Genomic DNA, 26814 nt, shown 5'->3' with positions numbered 1-26814 from the left:
AATATTTTAACTTGTTCAAAAAAAATTTCCGCGGAAATTAGCGGGGAAAATCTAAAAAAAAAGCGGAAATCCACGAATCCGCAGAAGAATCTCATCCCTGTAAAGTTAGTTCTTAAAAAAAAAAACTTTTTTTTAAATTAAAATAAGTTATAAACGGTAAAATAAAGTAGAGAAAAATAGTATTAATGCAACAATTGTAACAATTTGTTGAGAAACATTGCTGTTAGTGATTGTAAAAAAATGTGCGATTGGGAAAGAAAAAGAACTGATAAAGAGTACGATATAAAATCTATTATTATTAAATCATAACCAACTAATTTTTGGAGAATTTTATAAAGTTAAAAATACAAAACATTTTGAATCATTTTGTCAAAATAGAAAAAGATTACCACTAAGGCATCGGAAGGGGGGTAATGCCTGCCGCCTCCACGTGGTGCCCCCTGGATACCCCTCACTGGGTAACTAAATGGCAGGCAAACAACATGATGAGCGAAAAGTTAACCTTGGATACGGCATCATCCGTCGCGCCGGTTAACAAGGGATGCGTTCAGGAATTAGGCAGAGGTTCCTGTTCGAAAAGTGTAATACAGTCTCCAGTAGCATATGGTAAGCCCTCGGGTGAGCCCAGTGCTAATACCGCTGCTTTGCAGTCTGCTTCGGATGCTGGTGAGGCGTCCAAAGGTTCAGGCCCTTCCTCTGTAGAAGTCTCTGGTCTCCAGAGGCACTCGGGGGACAGTGTGTCTGGTACCATTGGACTGTCCAAGAGCCGGAAGAAGAAGTTGAGAAAAATGAGGGCCATTGCGGCGAGTGGAGGAGCTAAGAGACCTAGGTCTTCTGATGCAACACCCTCTCCCAATGCGCCAACCCAAACCGGAAAGAAGCCCAGGGAGGATGTTGTTCCTGGGAGGAAAGCTCAATCCAGCGGAGTGGTTCCCCCTAGTGGGGATAGCCGAGCTGGAGAGGGGGATCCAACCGGGGGCCTCCAATCTGGGGTCTCTTTTGCCTGTGCAACTGGGTCTACCAAGATTGCTATAGTCCTGGAGGATTTTCCTCCGGACAAGCTTTCTCTGGAAAACTCAAATAACATCTTGAAGGAAATCTTGGAGCAGACTGACGCCATTCCTGGTGGCGAAAGAATGCCCGAGATCTATAACAACCACCTCCAAAGAGGAGCGCTGGTAATACAGTGTAATGACTTTACTGTTGGGTGGATTAAAGACCACTTTAACAACAAAGCCTTGGGTAACATTAAGCTCAAGGTCATAGGGGCAAACGAGCTTCCCAAGCCCGTGAAGGTTGCCTTTAAAACTAAGGAGCAATTCTCTGACCAGAGCACCTTTTTATGGCGTCTTCAGAGACTAAACCCAGGGTTGAAGTCGATGGGGTGGAGGGTTCTGCAAAGTGCTGTGGGACCTGGCACCTCTAGATGGATCTTTGAGGTGGAGCCTGAAGACGCTGAAGCAATTGCAAGGGCTAACTTTTGCGCACTGACTGGAGTGGATCGTGGAGTTTTTAAAATTATCCACGATCCTAACAGGAAAAAAGCAGTTGAGGCTCCAACAACATCGGACCTCACTGTAGAACCTGATGTCCAAGAGGACATGGAACAGGAGGAGGAACCTTGGCCGGCAACTTCCCCTGATTCCAAGGTAAGTTCAATTGGGGCTCTTGATTTTTCAGAGCTTGGGTTGGACTCTGGGTCAGACGTAACATTACAACCTGACTCACCAGCTTCCATGCTTGGTATTGATGAAGCAATGGAGCTGATAAAGGAAGATCTTTCTTCCAAAAAATAACCAGGATAGGAGCCATTCTGGTTTCATTCATACTGCTAACCAATGGCTACAATCAAGGTTGGTCAAATCAATCTCCATCATAGCATTGCTGCCTCAAGCCTTATGGCCAAAAGGTTGAATGATGGAGAACTTGATATTGCTCTTATACAAGAGCCTTGGACCCGCAAGGGCAAAATAATGGGTCTCAATGTTAAAGGTTTTAATATCTTATATGATACCCATTGCGATCTTCCCAGGACCTGCATAATAGCTAGGTCTAATCTAAATGCCCTTAATCTTGTTAAATTTCTTAACAGGGATTTAGTTGCAGTAAAGCTAAAATTCTATGATAATAAGTCAATCTCTGATTTTGTCATAGTCTCAGCCTATCTCCCCTATGAGGAGAAGGATCCATTAGCTGACATTACTAGGGCCCTAATTGCCCACTGTAGTTCAAGCTGTAGATTCATCTTTGGCTGTGATGCAAATGCTCACCACACAGTGTGGGGTAGCAGTGATTGTAACCAGCGAGGGGATGTACTCATGGAACATATTTTAAATTTTAATTTGTATGTCCTTAATAAAGGCAATGAACCTACCTTTGTTACGTGTAACAGAAGGGAAGTCATTGACCTTACTTTATGTAACTCTAAAACAGTAGATTACGTTAATGATTGGAAGGTATCTGGGGCCGTCACTGCCTCAGATCACCAACTAATTACTTTCTCTATTAAAGGCCTCTCAGGACTGAAGGTCGTAAGGAGGAACCCCAGAACAGCTGATTGGGGTTCCTTTAGAGCAGCTCTGGAGAGGAAGATGGGGAGCTTCTCTGGTAAGTACAATAATGTTAATGATGTGGAGTGGACTGTTGACCAAGTGCAACAGATCATACTCGATTCATATCATATTTCTTGTCAGGTTACGTCTACTAGCTCCCCAAGGAGAGTTCCTTGGTGGTCTTCTGAGCTTAGTAAATTACGTAAGAAATGTAGGAAGTTATTTAACAGAGCAAAGAAATCTGGTGAATGGCAGTCCTACAGAAACGCTCTAACTGCTTATAACAAGGCGATCAGAGCATCTAAACGTCGCTCATGGCAGACTTTCTGCGATGGCATTAATACTAATTCTGCCACCGCAAAGATTGCAAAAATTCTTACTAAAGACTTTAATTGCAGTTTAAATGCTATCCGTCTTGCAAACGGAAGATACAGTGAATCAGGAGAAGAGGCTCTTAGAGAATTACTAGAAGCACACTTCCCTGGATCTCATCCTGTGGAGAATGAAAATCTACATATTACTACCACAACTACTTGTAGTAGGAATGACTGGGAGGCCGCCAAAATGGTGGTCTCCTATGAGAAGGTTGTATGGGCCATAAAGTCTTTTAAGCCCTACAAGTCACCAGGCATGGACAACATCATACCAATGATGCTTATCCAGGGGGTGAATACACTGGCCCCTATTCTATGTAGGATTTTTCGATCCTGCATAGCATTTGGGTATATACCTCTCTCTTGGAGGAATACCAGGGTGATTTTCATACCAAAACCAGGTAAGGAGAATTATTTTGAGGCTAAATCTTTCAGACCAATCAGCCTCACTTCCTGTCTGTTGAAAGCGATAGAAAAACTAATTGACAGACACCTCAGAGACACTGTGCTCATAGAAAGGCCACTGTCCTCCTCACAGCATGCCTATCAACCAGGCAAGTCTACCGACACCGCTCTGTATGAGCTCTCCTACCTGCTTGAGAAATCTATCACAGATAAGGAGATGGCTCTCGCGGTTTTCATTGATATTGAAGGTGCGTTTGATAAAGTCCCTGTTGAGACTATCATCAATGCACTTAGGAACAGAGGCATAAACTCAATAATTACCAGATGGATAGCGAATTTGCTTTCCTCTAGGTATGTTTGTTCCTCTCTATTGGATGCAAGCATGAAAGTGCATGCAACTGCCGGATGCCCCCAGGGAGGGGTTTTGTCCCCTATCCTATGGTGTATGGTAATGGACTCCCTGTTAGTTCGGTTAACTGCTCTTGGCATTCCCTGTATCGGGTACGCTGATGACGGTGTTATTGTTGTCAGAGGCAAACATGGAAAAACTGTCTCTGATATCATGAATAATGCACTCCTAGAAGTAGCTAGGTGGTGTTTTAAATCAGGCTTATCTGTCAATCCATCCAAGATAAGTTATGTAGCCTTTACACGGAAAAGGCAACTTGATCTAGGTAATGTATACTACCTGGACCATAAATTGGAACTCACAGAGAAAGTCAAGTTTCTCGGAGTTTATTTTGACTCCAAACTAAATTGGGGTCTTCAACTTGAATACTGCACCAACAGGGCCAGAAAAATTTTCTGGTCTTGTAGAAATGCTATTGGTAGAACATGGGGATTGTCCCCCAAAATAGTCTACTGGATATACTCAATGATTATTAGTCCTATCATCACTTATGGCGCAATCGTCTGGTGGTCAAGGACTAGATTGAGCTCTGCAAGGTCTAATCTTAACAGACTACAAAGAATGGTCTGTGTAGCCCTGTCAGGCTGTCTCAGGACCACTCCTACAGCTGCTCTAGAGAGCTTACTTGGGCTTCTTCCATTGAACTTACGCATTGAAGTTGAAGCTCAGACAGGCGTAAAGCGTCTTATGTACCTTGGCCTATGGAAAGAGAATTCCAAACACTTATCATGGGGACATCTTGTTTCACAAGTGAAGGATTTATCCTCTTTTATTATGCCTAGTGATTTTATGTCACTAAGATATGCTTTTCACAAGCCCTTCAAGATCCATTTTCCTACTAGAGATGAATGGTTCAATTCTCCTCGGTGGCTTAAAGGCAAATGCCTGATATGGTACACTGATGGGTCAAAGATTGATGCCAAATCAGGAGCAGGAATTTACTGCTCCAATGATGGTACCAAACTTCACTTTCCCCTGGGAAATTATGCCACCGTTTTTCAGGCTGAAGTCTATGCCATTATCTTGTGCTGCAAGTTATGCATAGACAAAGGATATCAAAATACGACTATCCGCATCTGTTCTGACAGTCAGGCTGCTCTCCTATCACTGTCAAGGTGTAAATTCACCTCTTTGTTAGTGTGGGAATGCTTCTCGGTCCTCTGTGACCTGTCCACTCATAACAAGGTATCCCTGCATTGGGTACCAGGTCATATGGGTATCGGTGGAAATGAGCTAGCTGATGAAGCAGCACGGGCTGGCTCTAATGCAATTTTCTGGGGCCCTGAACCTGCGCTGGGAATTTCTCCCTCCTCATTTAGGGCAACCATATTCAAGCTCTACGGCAAGATCGCCCATGAGCAGTGGCGCGCTGCTGACGGTCAAAGACAAGCTAAGGAGCTGAATCGAGACTGTCCTAGTGTACGTCAAAAGGAGCTCTTAAAGCTTAACAGAAACAGTATAAGGAAGATCATTGGTCTTCTTACTGGCCACTGTATCCTCAGAAGACACCTAAACATTATGGGAATAGAATCAAATTCTCTTTGTCGGGGATGTCATCTAGAAGAAGAGACATCACGACACATACTCTGTGATTGTGAGGTCTATTCTGCTCAAAGATTTGAGCATTTAGGACAGCATATTGTCAATGCCTGGGAACTGCAAGATGTTCCTGTAAGGTGCTTGCTGAATTTTATTTCAGCCATAGGGCTTTCATGCTAATCATGATTTTAGGGTCTGGGTACAATAGACCTCTGGTCGATGTGCCCTGCTCGTCAGAGCTGCCCAACCTTTAAGTCTAAGTCTAAGTCTAAGGCATCGGAACAAACTTAAACTATAAATGGATTCAGCCCACGGACAGAAATTAAAAATAGAAGCAAATATCCTAACCCTTTCTTCCACCTCCACCACAATCTTTGCCTTTCCTAAATTCCAGCCCCACAGAGGTCTCCATCTCTACATTCGTTTAGTAATGATGGGAGAATTTTATGTGGCATTCTAGTTTAACAGGGTTATAATGGAGCAAATTTTGATGCAAGGAAAGTATCGTTAAGTTGATGATATTTCAACTGTTTGGTCCAAAAAAAGTGGTCACAATGAATAAAAATATTTTAGTCTAAAAAAAGTGGATATATTAATGAAATAATTTAAATTAAGAAAATTAGTAAATAATTTAAATTAGTGAAATTGAAAAAATATCGAAGAAAAAATTTCCAGCTTTTCTTTAAAATTCCCTGACTCTTACAGGTTTTTATCCAAATTTCAGTTATATTAAAACTAAATTATTAATATACAGAAAAGAAAATCATTGTGCGCATATATATATATATATATATATATATATATAGTGAAACCTCCTGTTATGGACACTCCTGTAAAACGGACGCCTCTCAATACGGACATATTTTTAATTCCCCGGGAATCTTCTACGAATAAACCATTACGTACATTCTCCGCAAAGCGGACACTCCCGTAACCGGACGCGGGCAGTCATTTCGATCCTGAAACGTTGTTTTTTATCTCTACAAACCGGACACTACTTTTTCTAAATAAATTGCAAGCTAAAAAAATGCAACTTTTCACCATTTTTAAAGCATGTAAATAAAACTTTTTGCCTTATCCATAACTAAAAATATTGTTAAGCTATTTCACCACCAAGAAATCAATCTTTCTCCTGTCACCTTGCCTTATCTTTGTAAAGAAAGGAGAGAAAATGGTACTGCACTCCTGAAATAATTTTGACATCAGCATCTTTTCATCTGGACCACACAGGTTATGAGACCCCTCAAGTTGAAATGACTTCTCTCAATGCTTCTTCCCCATTGAAAATTTCTTTAATTTTCTTATCAATTTGAAGACTGTATTTAACACAACTGGGGTGAAAAAAAGAGAACATAAGTATAATCTTTGGGGTGTTTATATAAATGTAACATTTATTCAGACACTTGATAGCTGATCAACTGTGAATAATCATCTCCATAGGTCCTCATGACTTACAGGTATGCATTACTTTTTTTTTCTGTGAATCATGGGAGGTTTATTTTCCAAGAAGGTATTAACCATGTTCCCTATCAAATGATAAGTAGGTGTAAGGGGATGTGAACCTAATAATTGAAACTGACAGAGGACAGTACGCTCCTATTTGGTATCATATGTCTAACTTGAGCATCTGTGCTAATAGGAAAATTATATTTATTTATCTGTAGCTACATCCAGAATTATGTATTTATATCAAACTTCTTTATATATTCTTTTTTATCTTTCTTATTGTTTAAATAAATATTCTTGTAGATATTTACAGTATCCTTGTAGATATTATTTAATTATTTCTACATCTTTGAAAATATTCTAAAAACAATTTACGGTGCCCTTCCCGTAAACGGACAAATTTTTTGGTCCCATGAACGTCCGCTTAAAGGACGTTTCACTGTATATATATATATATATATATGCTTTAACATAAATATGCTTTAACATAAATAACTTTGGTTCAAATCATCCAATCCTGGTTGTGTGTTGTTGAATTACAGTGTTTTTAGAAGGGTGGCCCACCCTCCTTGCTCTTTTTGTAAAAATGTTGTTCCTTCTTTATTCACATAAAAAACGCTTTTATATAATTTTTTTTTATTTTAAGAAAAGAGATTGCAGTTGCAGAAACCAGGAATTTAAGATTACAAAAACTACTAAAATTATTTTTAGACTAAGTTAATATAAAAATTTCATACATTTATTTGAATTTTTTTTTATTTCTCTATAAAACGGCACTAATCTAGCTAAATATAATTAGCAAGCTTTATACTTTAAAACTGAATATATCCTTGTTTTTGAAAAATCAACCTGCATTTTTAGGAAAATCTCTGGAATTATATGGATATTCTTTTAAATGGTGTTTTCAAGAATTGTCACAATATTCATCAAAGAACATTAATGCTTTAAATATTGAAAGTATAATTAACGGAGATTACAAAATATCGGTATACGAATTTAGAAAACAACTTACATTGTGATCCATATGCCTAAGTAATTGCAATTGATGAAGATATAACATTTGGCGAATTCCATCAAATTCAAAGCTCACTGCATCCTTTACTAACTTTTCAATGATATTTGCTTGAATCTGGAGAGAAAAAAATTCAAAATATTATGCAATTAAAATACGCCAATAAATAAGAGGCTAAAACAAATAATTAAGTAGATAATATATGTAATATTCAGAAAATTAACCTTAAATAAAGCAAATTATAAGGACACAAATCATTTTCTTAGACATTTACTCAAAGAAAATGAATCATCACTTAAAAGGTTTTGGAAGTTTTTAACGAATTCTACCTAAATTGCTGCATTAAACCTGAAAATTTTGCATCAAACGTAACCAAACTCATGGCATGAAGCAAATTTGTAAAATTTTATTTTATTTCATTTATTATTATAATTTTTTTTAAGACAAAGTTTAAAGAAAAAAATCTTTAAAATTTTTTTTTTCTTTTAATTTGATGTCTTAAACATTCCACTATTTCATATTGTTCTTTTTCAAAGTTGTAAATTTGGTTATTGCGAATGCATGCATACCTATACATTATATAGATATATTGTTAAATTATGCATAAAAAATTAGATTTAAAATTTATGTTTGCTCATTACAGTTAAAAGCACAAAATATTATAGAAAATATAAATATTTTTTTTCTGTCCCTGAGAGCTCATCTTTTCCACTATTCGAGTTTTAACAATTGGAATGAAATGTCAGAAATCACTGATATGTAATTTTGCTTTCATGTTATCTTTTTTAAATGAGTTAACAGAAAAAACAAAAGCACAATTAAAATATTTGATCAGCGTAATTTCTCAATATAACAAGCATTCATTAAACAATGTACGATCACATTGCAAGCTTACAAATTGCAGTCCTTTGGTTTGCCACCATTTAAATCAACTTGGACTAAAATAAAATTATTAACAGTGACCCACTGGACCATACATTCATTTGGCTTTACTCTTTTTATTTTGGTGTTCCAATGTTTACATAAGATACTAAATACAAATTTTTTATTTTATCATTATTTATTTTTGATGAAGAAAAAGCCTGAAAAAAATTCTTCAATGAATTTCAAAGGCAAAGAGTTTATACCCTCTAAGATTCATTAAGAATATTCTCATACCTGCCAACACTGGAAAAATAAAATAACAGAGATTTTACCAGCAACGTTTTTTAGGCTACGCGTAAAGCTTTGATACATCATGCACAGGGTTGGCAAGTTTTTGACGCATGACGGTTTTTACCATCATGTCAAAAACCCATAGTTTTGGTAAAACTGTATTTTTACTTGAGTTTAACTGCTTATAATTTAAAATTAATTTATTTTTGGACAATAAAATTAGAAAAAAAGCTGTTAAAAGATATTTAAGAACAGATTCTTGCATTTTCCCAATATGATTATATCAAAACATACTATTTGAAATAAAATATTAGGATACTAAACAAAATTTTCAACATTTCCAAGCATCATTTTGTTTGGCATATTACATTACTGAAGAATGTCAAGATTGATTACTTTCATTCATAAAATCTTGCTTTGAGAAACACATGTACACATAAAAAGAAAGCCTCATAAAATAAACTTTTCTTATAAATTTTGCTTTTTCAATATTTTACACAGAAATGAGACATGAAAAAGCCTGGGAAATAATTTTAGAGTTTCCTTGCAACATTGCAATAGCCTTTTGTTATAATTATTCTCAATGACCTCGAATACTCATTATTCTCAAATTTTGGACTCATCCATACTAAACTCAGAAATCGAATGGGCAATGAAAAATGCGCAAAATTAGTCACTTGCTATCGTATGGTTCGGCACAGTGACCCCGACTACTGAACGCGTAATTTTGTTTGTAATTAAGTGTTGTTTAATGTGCTTTTTCAACTGAATAAAAGTTTTTAACTTGACAAAATAGCAGTAATTCTTGACTTAGAGTTTGCTAGTAGTAACAACTTTTGAAAGTTTTGTTCAGCTTATTTCTAATATTTAAGAAATGCCAAATTTTAAATTCTTTTTAGTTTTTGAATTTATTAATAGTTCCAAACTTTTTGTTTGTTTGTTTATTTCTAACAATTAAGAAGTGCAAAATTTTGAATCCTTTGCAAATCAAGCTATAATGGTAAAAGTAAGTATCACTATTTTCAATAAGTATATAACAATATTTCCATATGAATGTATATCCTTCTATAAGAATACATGTATATAGCTGAAAAATCAATAGCAATCATTTACGACATCCATTTATAAAGGCAATTATGTGAAAATAATATATTGTCCGCTATAGGCCATAAATTAAAGAAAACAGTAGGTTTTTGACGGTTTTTACCACTGTCATGTCAAAAACCAGTTTTCGACGGCAAAAACCCAACCCTGATCATGCATAATCATGTAAGTCGAAAAGAGAAATTCAAATTTGGAAATAATATAAGCACTTACATTTAGCAAAGTAAAAAATAGGTATATGAATCTTAATCTAAAGGAGATTTTTTAAAACCATTATTTATAATTACTTAAACTATTAACACTCAACAAGCTGCAGTACTAGCAATAGCACCATCTGTTGAGAAATAAGAGAAGTATTTTTTGCCATCAGTGGATATTTTATCGCCAATTTTTAAAATTTCTTCAACAAATACGGAGAAATGGGAGAATATACAGCTGAACAGAAGATAGTCGTGAAATGCAGGTGTCTTTGGTAAAAAAAAAAAAACTTGGTAGGTATGTATTTTATTCAAAATTTTACAAAATATAAATTTTTGTCGATGGAACGTAACATCGGTCAGTTGAATTTTATCCTAATATTAGATTGCTAGAGCAAAAGTCAAAGCAAGCCAAAACTTACTTACATTTGTAGACTCATGAACAGTATTATTTTAAAATTGTACTTACAGTTGTTACGTTATGCTCAGAAACTTTTTCTTTTTGATAACTGATTACGAATAAACCCCTTTACTTTGTAAGCTCCCAAGTTTCCAAAAATTGAATTTACAAAGTGACATTTCATTCAGCCAAATTTTTGCCCAAGTAAGAGATCACAAATAAAGTGCAAAGCGGATATCCACGATGTGTGCATTATTATTCAAGGTTCCCACTCTTTTAACAAAACAATTAAGCACTTTTTTTGAAAAAATTAAGGACTTTAAAAATAGTATGATTGTTTATCATCGAATATACGTATACTGCCAGTGACAGTGCCAATTATTTACTTTTCTTTAAAAAAAATCAATAAATAAAAACATTTTAATTATAATGGCACTGATATAGTTGCAGGGGTAATTGTGAGCCCAAGTCAAAATTCCGGAAAAAGTTCTTGAGTTTTTTTAAAAAAAAAAAAAAACAGTTTAAATTGAATAATTAGAAAAAAAATTTAAACAAGGTTTTTCTTTCCTTTTTCTCAATATTTCTTAGTTTACTTAAAATATATTCAAAATTTCACATATACCTTACCATTTACACATACCTATGATGACCTGGAGAAGTAATTAAAATTTACAAATATGTCTTTCTTTCTTGTGTTTATGATTATAACAACTATTTGCGGATAAAAAATGAATACTAATCATGAATAGAAGCTTATAAAGTATCTCTCTGGCTCTCCTTTACAAACAAATAAAATAAACTGGGTTTTTAAGTTCCATTTCTATTATTCGCCAAAAAAAATTACTACGCATTTCATTCCGCACTATTAGCATATATATAAGAAAACTCTTCAGCACTCAAACGGTTAAGAAATAAGAATAATAGCGTAACAATCAATTTTCATCAAAAACCCAATAAGCCCCAGGTTTTTGATGAGAAACCTAGATTGGCTGGGATTTTTCAAACCCAGTTTTTAACAGATCTGTTTAATTTTTAGTACAATCATGAATTTTAAGGAATGTTACTGTTTTCTATAAATGTACAGTTACTTACAACACTTTGAAAAATTATACAAATTTATTTAATTCTTCAAGATTTTAGGAAATAGTGATTGTTATGGATTTTAGTTCAAAAATATTTTCTGATACTTCTTTTCTTAGCATTTTACTTAATTTCTATCAGGGTGCGTAGCCAAATTTTTCAACAAAGAATAAGCACTTTTCAAGCACTCAAAAAATATTTTTAAGCACTTTGAAAAATAACATAATTAGGCAGGGTTGGCAAGTTTTTGACAATTGATGGTTTTATTCACAATGACAAAAACGATAGAGTGTCACAAACGATGAAATTAACAAGAGAAATGAAATTTTCTATCGCTAATAGAGAGAAATTCTTTTTTTACAATGTTCAATTGTTCCCCGTAATCAGCAAAAAATTCAAGAGATTTTTCGATTCTATTACAGAGGGCGGAAAATGAAGTCTGAAATTGAGAATCTCTTGCAAAATGCAGCAGGGTTACACATGAGAGACGAAAATCCTTACCACTGAATCCAGCTCAGTATACGCAAGTGCGGACCTGCAAGTATTTCATCAAACATGTAAAACAAATAGTGTTTTCATACACTACAGACCGACGGTACGCCGAAATAGATTGGGGTTGAATTAATTGTGAAAACGTTTTCTTTTTTGCATAATTTGTGGCGAAAATCAACATGGTAAAGAAAAATATCACATTTCGGAAAAGGGAAAATTAAGCACTTTTTTAAAACATCCAATGAAAAAAGCACCTTTAAGGGCTTTTAAAAAACGAAAATCAGAAATAAGTACCTTTAAGCACTTTTTAAAAACGCTACACACCCTGTCTATAAGCATAATTGACTTTCTTAAATTATGTCGATTTTGAAGTGTGGGTCTTCTATTTAGGTACCTTAAAGCTAACTCCCCCCCCCCAAAAAGCACTACCTGTTCCATGTGCAGTATCCCCCTTGTCCACACTATTCTTCTAGAATGCGTCACTCTCCTCATAGAGTATCATTCTAGGCAAAAGGCACAATATATTAATGAAAGAACCAATATATTAATGAAAGGACATCCTAATCTATGCAAGGTCAATTTCTAAGTGATAAGAGAACGACATTTTTAAAAAAATTGAACTGCAAAATTTTTCTTATCAAATATAGTAATGCTGAAAAATTAAGGACTTTTAAAAACCTTGTACCAAAATTAAGTACTTTTAAGGGTATTCAGTTTTTATAGACTTTTAAGGACCGTAGGGACTCTGTTCTTCAACCACAACAAGTTAGTACGCTGAAGCTTACCAGAAGAGTTTACTATTTCATAGGTGGGGAAAGTTAAGGTATGTAAAATACAAGCATATTTCTTTTGACAATAATTTGAACAACCATACAATTTTGATTAGCTGGTTCACAGAGACTTCACCGACGACAGATTATTCGTAGTTTCAAAAAATATTTTCCCCAGCTGTAAGAAGGATAATGTATTTATATTTTAAAGATTTAGAATTAAAAGAATTTTGTCCATTACTAAATGCAAGTAATCTAAACAAATATATAAGAGATCGTACAGCCGAATATTTAAGTTCTAATAAATTTTTTTCAAAGATCTTTTTGATTAAAAAAATTCTACTTTAGTTAGGACTGAAAAAAAAAAAAAGATTTACAGCAACCTCAAATAGTCGGAGTCTTTGGATTTACTATGATAAAAAGCTCTTCAAATAACTTCCGATTTTTAAAAAAAATTTTCTCTATAATATGCCAAATAAGGCATCTATATTCAATTTCTCCTTTTGGTTAGATTTTTTTTACCTTCCTTCCCTGAATCGGTGGATTAAACATGATCGATGCGTTTACTTTGTAATTTGTGATCGAGATCTATATTACTTTTCAAGAAGCATAGAAATCAAAAATGAGGAATTGTATATGCTACCTGTTCAGGTTTCAAAACTGAGCTAGAAGACTCAGCATTACCGTTCTCAGACTTTTGATTATTCTCTTTATCAAGATTCATTTCATTCGGTTTTTCAATTTGCATATACTTCTTAATAGTATCCTTTTCAAGTTTCTTGCTTTTCTTTAACATTGCATTACTCCTTGAGAGCACTTTACATGGTTCATCTGATAAGCCAAGATAATTGAGGTCAGATATTGAGCCACTATGAACATTAAAAGTTGGGTTTTTTTCAGGTTGCTCCTCGACAAGACTGACTAAAGAATCTTTGTTTAGTGTTATCTTACTGGAAAGCAATTCTTTACATGAATTAGTAGGAGCCAAACATGATGCAGAGTTTTTGTTTTTTTTAATCTTCATGGGAGGTAATTCTTTGTTTTGCTTATTCTTGCTGGGAGGTAATTCGTTATTTGAATAGTCAGAAACAGTCACAGATGATGCAGAGTTTTGCTTGATCTTGTTGGAAGTGAGCACTTCATTTGAATCCATTTCAGACCTGACTGTTTCAGAATCCTTTTTTCTTGTTTTTGATACTGTTCCATGGTGAGTTGATCTGCTTTCCTGAATTGCTCCTAATTTTTTCTCACTCTTATAAGAACTTCTACTTCTTGTGGTAACATTAGAAAGTCTAGACAAATCCTTTGACGAAGAAACTTTCTTATTTCCTTTGCGAGTATTGACAGTCGGTTGAAGAATATCTGAAAAGATAAAATACATTATATATAGCAGCATTAATATATTTTCAATAAGAAATCATGTAAAAAATAAGTACTTCTGTTTGACTTAAAAACAAAACTCTATATGAAATCTTATAACTTAGAAATTCTTATTTTTAACTTGTTGTGCGTACATTATTTTGGATAAATAAATAAGAGTGATAAAATAAATTATAAAAATAATATGAGAATTTTTTTCTTCTTTTTAGAGATTAACTGAATTTCAAGTTTCAATTTGCTATTGGGTCAGTTACATGTTTTTTCATTTCTCATTTGACTTTTCATTATCATAAAAAATCTTTAAACATTTTTGGCTGAAGAAACTATTGATATGGATAATAAAAGCAGGCTTCAAAGTGGACGAACATAATTTTTCAAACAAATTAGGACATTTTTTGGACTATTTTTAAAAAGGCAAACAGCTAACTAAAAAGTATAATTTGATCTACATCAGAGTGATAAAAGCAAATTTTACCACAAAAAAATAACAAAATATGAATATTATTTTTAATTTCAGAATTACTTTGATTAGAACAGAAAGTTTTAAAGGTTTTCAGTATAATTTTATCAGCACTGAAAAATTCATAATTTCAAATCAATACATAAAATCTGCCGTGCAATTGAAAAAACAATTTAAGTGCTACACAATACATTTTGAGAAAAGTAGCTTGACAACTGTTCTCTTTCTATTGCTAAAATAGAAAGAGAATCAGATTAGAGATCCAGTTACCAATCAGATTACCAATAAAACAACATTTATTTATGATATATACTTTTTTTACAATTTGTAGCTTATACAAAAATGCCTAAAATATATAAAAATCTCAATTTTGAAATTTCTGTCTCTTATGTTGACTTGTCTATAGCACAGTAGTACTGAGAATTAGTTAATGTTTCCTCTAACCAATATAAAATTAAAATTTGCAATTGAGTTCAAGATTTCCTTAATCAAATAATTTTAAAGTATAGTTTTAAAAATGTCAAAGCAGAAACACAATGAATATGCACCATAACATTTTTGCACAAAAGTAATTTTAGCGGGCAACCCCTCCATTCATCATTTAAAAATTCTGCTATGTATTTTTGAAAGGAATCGATAATTTTTAAAAGGACACCAAGAAGACAATTGCAAATCTACTAAATTATCTTACAAGATTTTTTACTGCATAAGTAAGCATATCCACACCGAAATCCTCATTATAAAAATTTGATAATACAAAATTGTTAATAGTTTCTTTTTCATAGAATTCCCAAAGAGGTTAAAGCAATGAATCCTGTGGGTAATGATAAATATCTGAACCATGTTTAAAATCAGTAGACCAGAGATAGATTTGATATTATAAGAAAAATAGTATTTTCTGAACTCTCAAAAATTAGGGAGATTAAAACTAAAGTTAAAAATCAGCATAAATAAGGACAAAAAAATTTTTTATCAGGGAAATTAACACAACTACAAACTATGTAATAGTGAGGTTATATAGCTTTAGAATTTAAAATATAGTTTCTAATTAAGCTAAGACCTCAGAAATACTTTAAAGTATTATCTGGCATTTGAACAGGTTTTGATGTTCCTGCCTTCTTTAATAGCTATTTCGAAGATTATACACTTTATACAACCTCTTTAATTAGCAGTCTATCATGTGATGAAGTTAAACTATACGTGAAAAATCACAGCAACAGTGATTTGATTTGTTCATTTACGTCGCACTAGAGCTGCACAATGGGCTATTGGGCTGGGAAACATCCCTGAGGATGATCCGAAGACATGCCATCACAATTTTGATCCTCCGCAGAGGGGATGGCACCCCCGCTTCGGTAGCCCGACGACCTGCACGCGAAGTCGAGCACTTTACAGTAGAACAGTGATTAACGAGGCCCAATACCGCACACCCTCGGTCCCTATGCAGACTGATCCAAGTGGTCACCCACCCGCAGTCAGTGATGCTTGACTTCGGTGATCTGTTGGGAACCGTGTCTTAACGATCAGTTCACTGCGGCACCACAGCAACAGTGAAAACATCTATTTAAAATGTATAATATGGAATAGTTTGAGTGTTAATTCAGGTGTCTAGGTGCAGCTATGAAAAAGCTCTAGATGGATTTCACAGAACATACATAATGAATATAGACTTGAAAGAATTTAGACATTTTCAAAAACTAAATAAAAAAATATTTGAGACCTGACACTTTATTTATGGAGGGCGATTCATCTTTACACAATGGAATGGAAGAGTTCTTTTCTTCCACCTAAAATAAAATAAATATAAAGATTATTAGAGTTGCAGGAAAATAAAAAGAACTCATATCCATTAGCTTAATTCAAGATTAATAATATGTTTCTAAAGCCTGGGGAAAACGTTTTAGGTTATTGACAGCTATTGAAAGTGTTACTTCCTTCCAATATGCAATTAAAAGAATATAGGTTGACGTAAAGACTGAAAAATTACAACTTAGTGAACTTATACAAAATTGTTTTCAAAACCCTAAGAACTCAAATAACCTTTTCAGGAACGTGTAATAAATTTGAATCAATTAAACAGAGGCTTAACTTTTTGTACATTTGATTAAAAAAAATTTTAACTAATAGAAAAAACTAATGGAAAGTTAACAAAAGAGGTCAGAATTATTAAATTTACGCGATGAAAGTGAGGATCACTAATAATAGTGTGAGAAGCAATGAAGATTGAATTAGGGTGTGTAGCCAAACCTTTCAACAAAAAAATTAGTATCTTTTAAGTACTTTTTAAGCAATCAAAAAATATTTTTAAGTACTATATGCATTAACAAAATAATTTTCGAAGACTTTACATGATCATGATAAAATGACTAGTTTCTGTCAAAGAACTTATTTTTTGATTATATTAGCAAGCATAAAAAGTCTAGCATAATTTTTCGATTCGATTTCAGAGGGTGGAAGATGTAGCCTAAAATTGAGAATATCTTATAAAATACAGCAGAAGAGTTGCACATGAAAGTGCAAGAATCTCAACGAGCCCAGCTAAGTAGACGCCATTGCAGACTCGCAAAGGCAAATATTTCATCAAACATGTAAAATGACTGCAGTTTTCCAACGCTACGCACTAATGGTATGCCAAAATGGATTGTGAAAACGTTGAATAGAACAAAGAGAAAACCTCACTTTTGCCATGATACGGGGTGGGGTAAAAATCGACATGCTAAAGAGGAAAAAAACTTGTGCTCAAAAAGGGAATATTAAGTACTTTTTTTTAAAAAAAAACTAATGAAAAAAGCACCTTTAAGGACTTCTAAAAAACGAAAATAAGCACTTTTTAAATACGCTACGCACCATGTTGAATGCATTGACATAAAATGTGTGAATTCACTTCTTATATCAAATGCATAGCAGACAACATAGATAGGAAAAATTAAGTAGATATTACAAAAGAATATAAATTTCAGGTTAATTGTTATACTAAATATTTTACATATAGGGAATTTTATGGGTTTTTATTTTCATCAAAGTACAAAAACCTTATTACAGTAATGACTATAAATGGTCTGCAATATTTTCCATTAATGATTGACATTATTAAATTAATTTGGTTTTGAATAGTAATAGACAAGTAATTTGTTATCGATTCTTAGAAGATTTTTGACTATAGTTATTTTAATTAAGAAATTTAATGCATTTATTTATGTTTCTTTTTAGTTTTCATGAACTACACAGCTTTGGAATTAATTATAACTCGATTTATAAAATAAACGAGAGCGCAATTACATCCTGATTTAAAAATTGATTTAACACGTCATTGAAAACGAGTTTCTTCCACTAGAATTGGAAGGAACCAATTTCTTTCTGGGGTGGTTTTTTTTCCAGTGTGGAAGAAAATTGCCATCCCTGAAAATAGAATCCCTGAAATTACCTCAGAATTCAAATTCTTTCCAATTGCATCATAAGGTTCTTGCCACAGACTTAAATAATCAGAGTCTTTTTCATCATTCAAAGCATCATTAAATGAAGAATTACCTCTAATAGGGGAAAACTCATCTGAAAAATATTTAAATTTAAATTAAAAAGACAAAAAAGAAACACATTTAACAAATACATATGATTATGAGAAAAAAAATTATAAAATGGAATTTTCACAAAAAAATGTTTCTTCTTTTTTTTGCATTTCAAATGCATATAAACAATTATAAAATTAAATATTAATAGAAATAGTTGATGTAGTTAACATAGTAAAAATCTGGAAGCTTAGTCTGAGAGATTAAACAATTTCTTATAATTAACTGTCAAGTAAGTATTGAACCATGGGATAAACAAAAAACTTATAACTAATAAAAGTTCCAAAACTGACTAATTTAGAAAAATGGAAGCATATTTAATTAATACAGCAGTGCACAATCAATTTTGTTCTGTAAGAGCAAGAATATTCCTATAAGTGAAGAATTATTACTAGAAAAATTTGAGAATTACTACTAGTTGAAAAAATCACTAATTTTAATTGTACAGCGTATATTTACAACTAGATAAATACTATTCGTGTTTAAGTATTTCCGTAAATCTAATAATTTTAAAAATCCTGAAATTTAAAAAAATTAACTGCCAATAAATTTTTCTTTTTTATTAATGTGGAAAAATTTCAAAATTTTTAAAAGTATTAACAAAAAAAAATTATTGAAAAATATGTTACTGTACATAAATCTTTCGCGCATGGAAAATGATAATTACATCGCCTGCATAAAATTAAATAATTGTTTTGAACAGTTTTTACAACTTATTTTATTTGATACATCAAAGCAGACGCTATTAATTGATATACCTTTTACGTGTATTTAGTTGGCGTAGCTAGTGGGGGCAAAAGAGGACATGCTTCCTCAGGTGCAGTCTTAGAGATGTGGCAAATTTATGAAAAATAAATAAAAATGAATTCCACAATAAAAAAAATTTTCACTTGAAATACCCCTCAGTTTTCTTCCAATAACTACTTCCATTTTTTCCCCATTTGCCTTAAAATTAAATAGGATATACATTATTATTGTAGTTTGCTTTGCATGTACATTTATTATTTTTAAAATAAATTTTTGCAAATAGGTGAAACAATGAGAAACTATAAAGCCACACGATTCAAACAAAAATAATAAACATCTAAGTGTAAAAGAAACAATATTAATAACATTTACTGTTCAATTTTAAAATAAATCGAATGAACATTTTTAGGTGGATTTAAAGATCTGAAATCTTATCCAATGTGAAATTTAGTTAATGAATTTAGTTTTACAAAATCTAAACTTATTACAGTCCTAAAAAGTCTCTGTAAGCCTCACATATCAATATAAAAATATTATGCATGTCAAGAGAAGTAGGAACGCTGTAAGCCCCAACTACTCCTTTGCTTATACAGTCAGACCTTGATATAAGATCATTCGCATATAAGGTCACCCGCATATAAAGTCACTTTTCCAAAGTTAAAAATTATTGACTTAAATATTTAATTTATGGCCAATTGTTTTAGTTTGTATTACCATTTTTAAAAAGTCATAACATGTACTATTTACGTGCTTAGTTACGAACTTCTAATGAATCGGTTAAAAGGTCACCCTGCTTATAAGGTCACTCATCTGAATGTTTATGACAGCCCTTCATCAAGCATTTGTGCTAACCTAAGTATAGGTATGTGCTTAAACTCAAAAACGGCTTTTGAATACAGACCTGAGTTGCTTTCCTCAAAAAACAAAAATAAATAATTATAGAATATTCTGAAGAAGAAAAAAAGTACTTTAAAATAAATACATACACTTTTTAAGCTCTTCTAAGCAAAATGATTGTTTGAAATGATTTAAATGGAGTTAAGTTGTTTCGCCAAAAATCAAAATGCTTTCCTTAAAAAAATAAAATAAAAAACTTATAAGGACAGCACAGTTAGGCAGATTTTATTAGGTTGCTGTAGGGGTGCACAACCTTTTTGAGTGTAGGGCACTTGCATAGCAGATTGACCAACTAATGCATATTTAGTCATGTTAGTGGCAAATATGATAATTTTTATCTTAAAATTGGTGGTCTGAACAATAAATTAAATATTTTAATCAGTAAACTTAGTAACATATTTCCCAAAAATTAAAGACTTTTAATTATTAAAATTCAACTAATATTTTTCTATTTGCCTTTTCTTTTATCAATATATATATATACGAACAATATATATATATATGCACTCTTTTTTGCGGATATAATCGTGTGGGCTGATGAAAAGATTATATCTTTTATTTTCAGTTTTTTTTTTAAAAATTTCATCCTTTTTTTTAATCAGTTTTTTGTTATTTTTTTCATTATTATTTCCCCCCCCCTTTTGCATATGTCTATTATTTTCCTTTGTTTTATCTTCATTTTGAACTTATATATATATATATATATATATAGCCATTAAACATTAATTTAACAAGAAAAAATTAATTTTTTAGCGTTTATTTCTTAAATATAATCGGGACACAATTATTAAAATGCATTTGAAACAATATTTACATGTGTTTTTTAGTAAAATATGTACTACTTTAAGAAGTATACGCACTTTACCTCACTCTGGGAGAAAGTGAGTATATCAAAACATGTTCTTTTGAATGCATTACTGTAAGAAAACAGTTAAACAAAATAAATAAGTTATGCTTCATATTTAATCTATATGAATGTATATAAAATGCATCAAAATTTTCAGTAGAATAAATTAAATTTTTTGGCTTTCCAGCCTTCTTTAACAAGACTTGATTTTATAGCCACCTGATCCTATCACAACCCAGGGGTCTGCCTATTTCTGAAAGGTACCTATTTCGTGAAAATTTTGACCCAATTTGCAAAAATTAAAAATGAGATAAAAAATCAACACAAAAACATGGATTTATCGTTTCTTACAGGATACAAAAATAAAATTGTAAGAAAAAGTATTTTGTGAAGCTACCGTGTTTCCTAAAGTTGAATTTGTGAAGGTACCGCTAAACAGTAGCAAATTTGGCCTGCACAGACCCCTGTGACAACTATTATATATAACAGATTTTATTCCCAATAACAAATTAATTTTCATAATCAAACAACAGCTACTTCAAAGCCACTATCAATTAATTAAAATTAGGCAGGACTTCAATGCACAAATTCAAAAGTTTCTTTCATTTCTTCTAGAAGAAATCCCGTCCCAAATAAAAAACAGTAAAACTTATTTTCATGATAAATAGTAACATGAAAAAATTTGTAAACAACTTTGAAATAAAAACAAAATCTTCACAACACATGAAAGAAATAATTAGAAATGAATTTTGTCCTCCCTTTCAGAAAACAAAAAGCATATCCAAATACTGAACTTTGAACAATAAACAAGTTATAGAATCACCTGCTCCATAGCTGGCCCGCCACATATTTTACAAATTTTTTAAATTACCCGCTTAGATCAAATCTCAGATCGATAGTTAAAAAAACAAACAGTCATATGGCCCTGTAGTGACGTAGATTTTCGCCTAAGATTAGAAGGAAGTGAAGGTCCTATCTTCCCGGTGGCAACAAAATTCCAAGAACTTATCCTCTTTCAGGTTTACCTTAGTCGAGTGGTTTATCCCATTATTGGCGAATCTTCAGTGAGCGCAAAAATCTGAAATTTTTTGCCCTGTCTATGATTGGACAGATTTATTACTGTCTCTAGGCTTTAGAACATCTTACGTCGAAGTATCTTGCACACGTGACTGTAATTAACGATGTACTATTTCTTAACTTGGAACTTTTAAATAGATTCGCAGTTGCACAAAGATATTATTTAGTCTTACTCAATTAAGTCATTTTATTATGATATTGAACACAATAAGATTATATTACTTCACCATTTATGTCTTTTAAAATCACATTAAAAGGTGAATTTTATTAAACATGATTTTAACATTCATATCGCTTGATTGTTATCGTAAAAAAATTTAAAAATGATGTTAAAATAAATTTAGACTATCATTTAACAAACATTGAAGATGTTTGTTAATTAAGCTTTTAGAAAAACAGTTGTTTATTCATTTATTTCTTTTGAAGGGAAAATATTTATTTTCAGGAAATATTTGCTAGGCAAAAGTATTAATGTTTCATTTTGCTATAAAATTTAACTACGTCAACTTCTCTCAATAGAGTAAAAATCTAAAACACATTATAAATTAATGAAGATTTTTAAAAATAATAAGTGAAAGAAATTAAAAAAACAGCATAATTTTTAAAAGATTTAACTCTGTAAAGCGCTGTAGGCAAGAAAACTTGATTGCGCATAGATTTCCAAAGATTTAAAATCCTTCTCCATCGAGTTTAACAACTAAATTGGATTTAAAATGAAATTCTATCAAATAAAATTTCATTCGGAGGAAGAAAATCTACTGGAAAGAGAAATGTTTGCTTCAACTTGTTAATTTTTAAGGTGCTTTTTATTTCCATAAGTACAATTACAGCTGATTTTTTTCTTCTTCTTTTTCCAAAGAGGAAAAAATCATGTTAATTAAAATCGTTAGCTTTTTAGGAAGAAGTTCTATAATACAAATAATTTAAAATGCTGTCTCCAACTTTGCTAAACCCGGATTTAGCATTAATATTAAGAAAATCTCTGATACAAAAATAAATAAATAAATTCCCAAGATTCGATAGTAACTTTTCCTTCGAAAGTGCATCCCATTTTATTATTTTTATTAAAAAAAAAAAAAAGGTGAAATTGTTAAAAAATACTTTATAATATTGCGAAATTTGGTTTTTTATTTCAAGTTTAAAATTATTCTTTTTTCGAAATCATCCTTATAAATTTTACCATGCTTACTTTAAGAAATGTTTTAAAAGAATTGCCTTATAATATGAAGCTTTTTTCAATCATTTAAAAGTTTCAAATTCTGTAAAAATACCCTCTGTTAAAAATGTTACAAACCACTGGAGTGAAATTTCCGAAATTCGTCATATATCCTAGAAGAATTAATACAACTTTTTACAAAAGTAATATTTTAACCTTAAACTGCTCTTTACTATAATTTTCAAAGACCTACCAAAGAAATTACCAAAAGTTTCTCTAGATAACATTAAAAAAGACATTGTCTATTTCTTACTTAGAGACTGTATTTTGTTTTTAAAAAAATCCAAAAGCTTTTCTTTAGCAATTTGATACCATACTTAACTCACTTACTTTGACGAGGAAATAGACTAATCTTGTATTCCTTCACGAAATAGTAAAAAGTATTACCTCGAAAGTTTGTTATAAGTCAGTAAAACTCAATTCTGGGTTCCCATTTTTTTAGCAGAACAAAAATTAAGAACTCTTTAGGACTTTTTTTGAAAAAAATTAAGTAATTGTTTTAAAAAACTAAGGGCATTAAATATAGTATAATTGTTCATCCTAAAATTTACATATGCCCCCAGTGACAATGCCAATTTTTGCATTTAAAAAATAAATAAATACTAAGAGAGCAATTTCATTATAATTCAAGCACTGATACCATTGTATTGATTACCAGGAAAATTTCGCGAACCCGAGCTCGATTTGTTCGAGTGGGCCTATTTAAAGAAAGAAATTCACATTTTTCCAAGGTGGTGTTTTTTGAAAATTAATTAAACGAGATTAAGCATAATAATTGTCCTTAGAACAATACTTTTTAAAAATTAAAGAAAAATTAACTTGATACATAAATTGGTATATATTCAACTCATTCTAAGAGCATACTAATGTGCCGTTAGTTATAATGGAAAAATGATGTAACCGTCCTTTATAAAACATCCAGGATTCTTAAACCTTGAGAATATTTTTTAATTTATATAAAATAATTGTTGTTGTTAATAAAATTTCCATTACAAGTGCTTAACTTTTAATATGATAACTAATATTGCATTTTTTTCAAATATTTAGACGTATTACAGTGATTTAAATTAAAAATTAAACTACTTCATTAATAAAAAATGATCTATTTTTATGAAGTGAAATTATTATGTAAATTAGGGGTGTGCAACCAGCGGCCTGACAAACCTTAATGTGCGAACAGCTGTAGCAACTTAAACAAAATAAAGAGATCAATTCAAAAAATTTTTTTTTGAAAATAAAAAAAAAATAATAATTCGAAAATTTATAATAGCGCATCTAGGTTTTTGACTCACCCTATCTCTCTTAATGTAGTTTTTCGATTGCTTTTTTCCGGTGGTTAATGCTATGAATTTACGCATAATTTTGAAAATCCCAATATTTTTAATACGACTATATATAATTTCGAATTTTATTTGTCACTTTTGACTATCTTCATGTATGCCGATTTTATGATAAATCCAATGACTTTTCGCTAGTTACTACGCTTTTCTCCGTGATTTAAAAAATCTTGACATTTTTAGTACTACATTTTCACAGCACATGGGTTATGAATCACGCATTAAAATAATGATTTTTTACGTGCTCTAATTGTGACATAAATATAAGAGATGAAACGTTATTTTCTTCTTCCTTTTTTGGCAGTTATTGATGTATTGTGATTTTGATTATCCCGATATTTAAACAAAGATTAGAACTCATGAAATTTGATTCTTTTTTTTTTCTTCTTTTTAGTTAATTTAAAAAGTACTTACGCATTTTAGCGAAATCGATTCCTTTCCAAAGAGAATAATAATAATAAAGAAATAAAACGAGATATATAAATTTATACTAAGCGCGAATCTCTTATGCAAGGGAACATTTCAATACACTTTCACAATTCTATAGTTTCATGAACATGTGCATGTTTAGCAACACATATCCAACATATTCTTTTTCGTGATCACATGATTTAAAAATCACATGTCGTGATTCGTGCGTTTTTAAAATTATTTGGTTTGATTCTTCTCGTAATTAAGTCACCCATCGTGTGTCGTATTCTGGCGTTTAAAATATCATACACTGTGAATCTTCTCGCAATTTAAAAATCTCGCATCTCGATTTGTGTTTATGCATCGAGTGTTTTATTCACGCTGTTTAAATATCACACATAACAATTCATAAAGTGATTTAAAAATCACACATCGCTACTCGTATTCACACGATTCAAAAATTAGAAAAGGAAGAGCACCATGTGGGACAAATTCCAAAAACTGATTAAGTTATTTGCCTTAAGTTTAAAGCAGATCACAAGATCAGATTCTGCAGAAAGATTGTTTTCCAGAATGAATTGGGCTTGTTCTAGAGTTTGTGGAGCAGTCTTTAAAAAAAATTATTAAATTTTCATTTAATATCCCAAAAAAGCTATCAGATGATCAAGTAGATGAAATTATCACAATATTTGAAAATTTGCACATCGCAGGTTAAACCGTAAGAAATTTTGTAAGTCATTTGCTATCTACATGGACCATCTTGTATCATTTATCATCATATGCTGGGAAATCTGTATATCCTTAAATTTTAACAGAAAAAAAAGTTTAATCAAGATGAGTAGCGTAATGTTAATTTTAATTAGCTGTTAATATATATGTGTATTAACTGTAAGTAGTAACATGTTAAAAAAGTATTGGTCATAAAGAGTTGTAAACAAGTATCTTAATAGTTTTTTATTATTAAGGAAAATAATTCCTTCAAAATTAATGCTTATTTTCTTTTCTCTTATAATTTATTTAAAATGTTTTAAAGTTGGAGTACTAATTTGCCTACTAAATGTTGAATCTTATTATTCCCTGCAAGGCAAGGGTTTTGTTTCAATTTTACATCACTTTTAGCCCTGCAAACTTTCTTTAAATTATTCAACTTGCATTTAATTTATCAATTAGTATATTTAATTTTTTTAAAATTTTAGTTGTATGAACATTACAAATTTTTAATGTTAAATGAACTTTATTATGCAATGTGATGAAACAAAAAAATATGAATTTTCTCATTATTTTTTACTTTATCTGAATTTTTTTGATTCTGTTCTTTCCCTAAGTTATCAGCTTTTAATTTTAAGCACTTAAAGATATTCAATTTTATGCAAACATATTACATAATTAACATGTCTTTCTAAATACTTGGCATGCGTCACTTCAATGGTCAATTTGCTGTGAATGTGGCCCTTCACTCAAAAGGGTTGTGCATCCCTATGCAAATTACTGTACAACTTTTTTCACATCTTCCAAAAAATTTTTTTTTTCCGTCTGTTTATAAAATGTTTCATTTATAAGGGTATATAATAAAAGAATTCGTGATGTTACGCATGAGAATTTTCTTAATTATGTCATGCTAAATTAAGTTTCATTCCAAGTAAATACAAGACTCTACTAATATCCAAACACCTTAATTTGTTCTACTTCTTTTTTTACCAACAAGCCCTAATTTTACAATTTTTAAATTCATTGCATTAAATATCTTATGAAACTTTATACAGGATAAAAGCACGATTAAGCTTGAGAGGATTTATAATTTTCAAACTAAGATATTTTATCTATTAGTTTTTAATGCTATAGATTAAATAAATAGTCTAAAACGATTTTTCATGGTCAGAAAACTTTTAAGGTTATTTAATTAAAATATAAATTTATTTTTTCATAATTTTCTTGTCACTC

At 31.6% G+C, this 26814-nt stretch overlaps 1 protein-coding gene across 1 annotated transcript in view; it reads right to left on the bottom strand.

The window, feature by feature from the left end:
• Positions 1-21797, bottom strand: part of LOC107442962 (uncharacterized) — a 29338-nt gene extending 7541 nt beyond the window's left edge. Inside the window, exons 1-5 of the mRNA XM_016056674.5 lie at positions 21656-21797; positions 18200-18324; positions 16496-16562; positions 13579-14297; positions 7738-7854 (exon numbers count right to left, since the gene is read on the bottom strand). Of these exons, the coding sequence (XP_015912160.3) occupies positions 7738-7854; positions 13579-14297; positions 16496-16562; positions 18200-18324; positions 21656-21680 (1053 nt within the window). The 5' untranslated portion in view covers positions 21681-21797. The remainder of the gene's footprint in view (positions 1-7737; positions 7855-13578; positions 14298-16495; positions 16563-18199; positions 18325-21655) is intronic.
• Between the last annotated feature and the right edge of the window lie 5017 nt (positions 21798-26814).

Source organism: Parasteatoda tepidariorum, chromosome 6 (assembly GCF_982258835.1).
Source record: "Parasteatoda tepidariorum strain Cologne lab strain chromosome 6, Ptep-v5.0, whole genome shotgun sequence".
Lineage (NCBI taxonomy): Eukaryota > Metazoa > Arthropoda > Arachnida > Araneae > Theridiidae > Parasteatoda > Parasteatoda tepidariorum.
The sequence above is the reverse complement of the archived record's forward strand: the minus strand, read 5'-3'. Positions and strand labels throughout refer to the sequence as shown.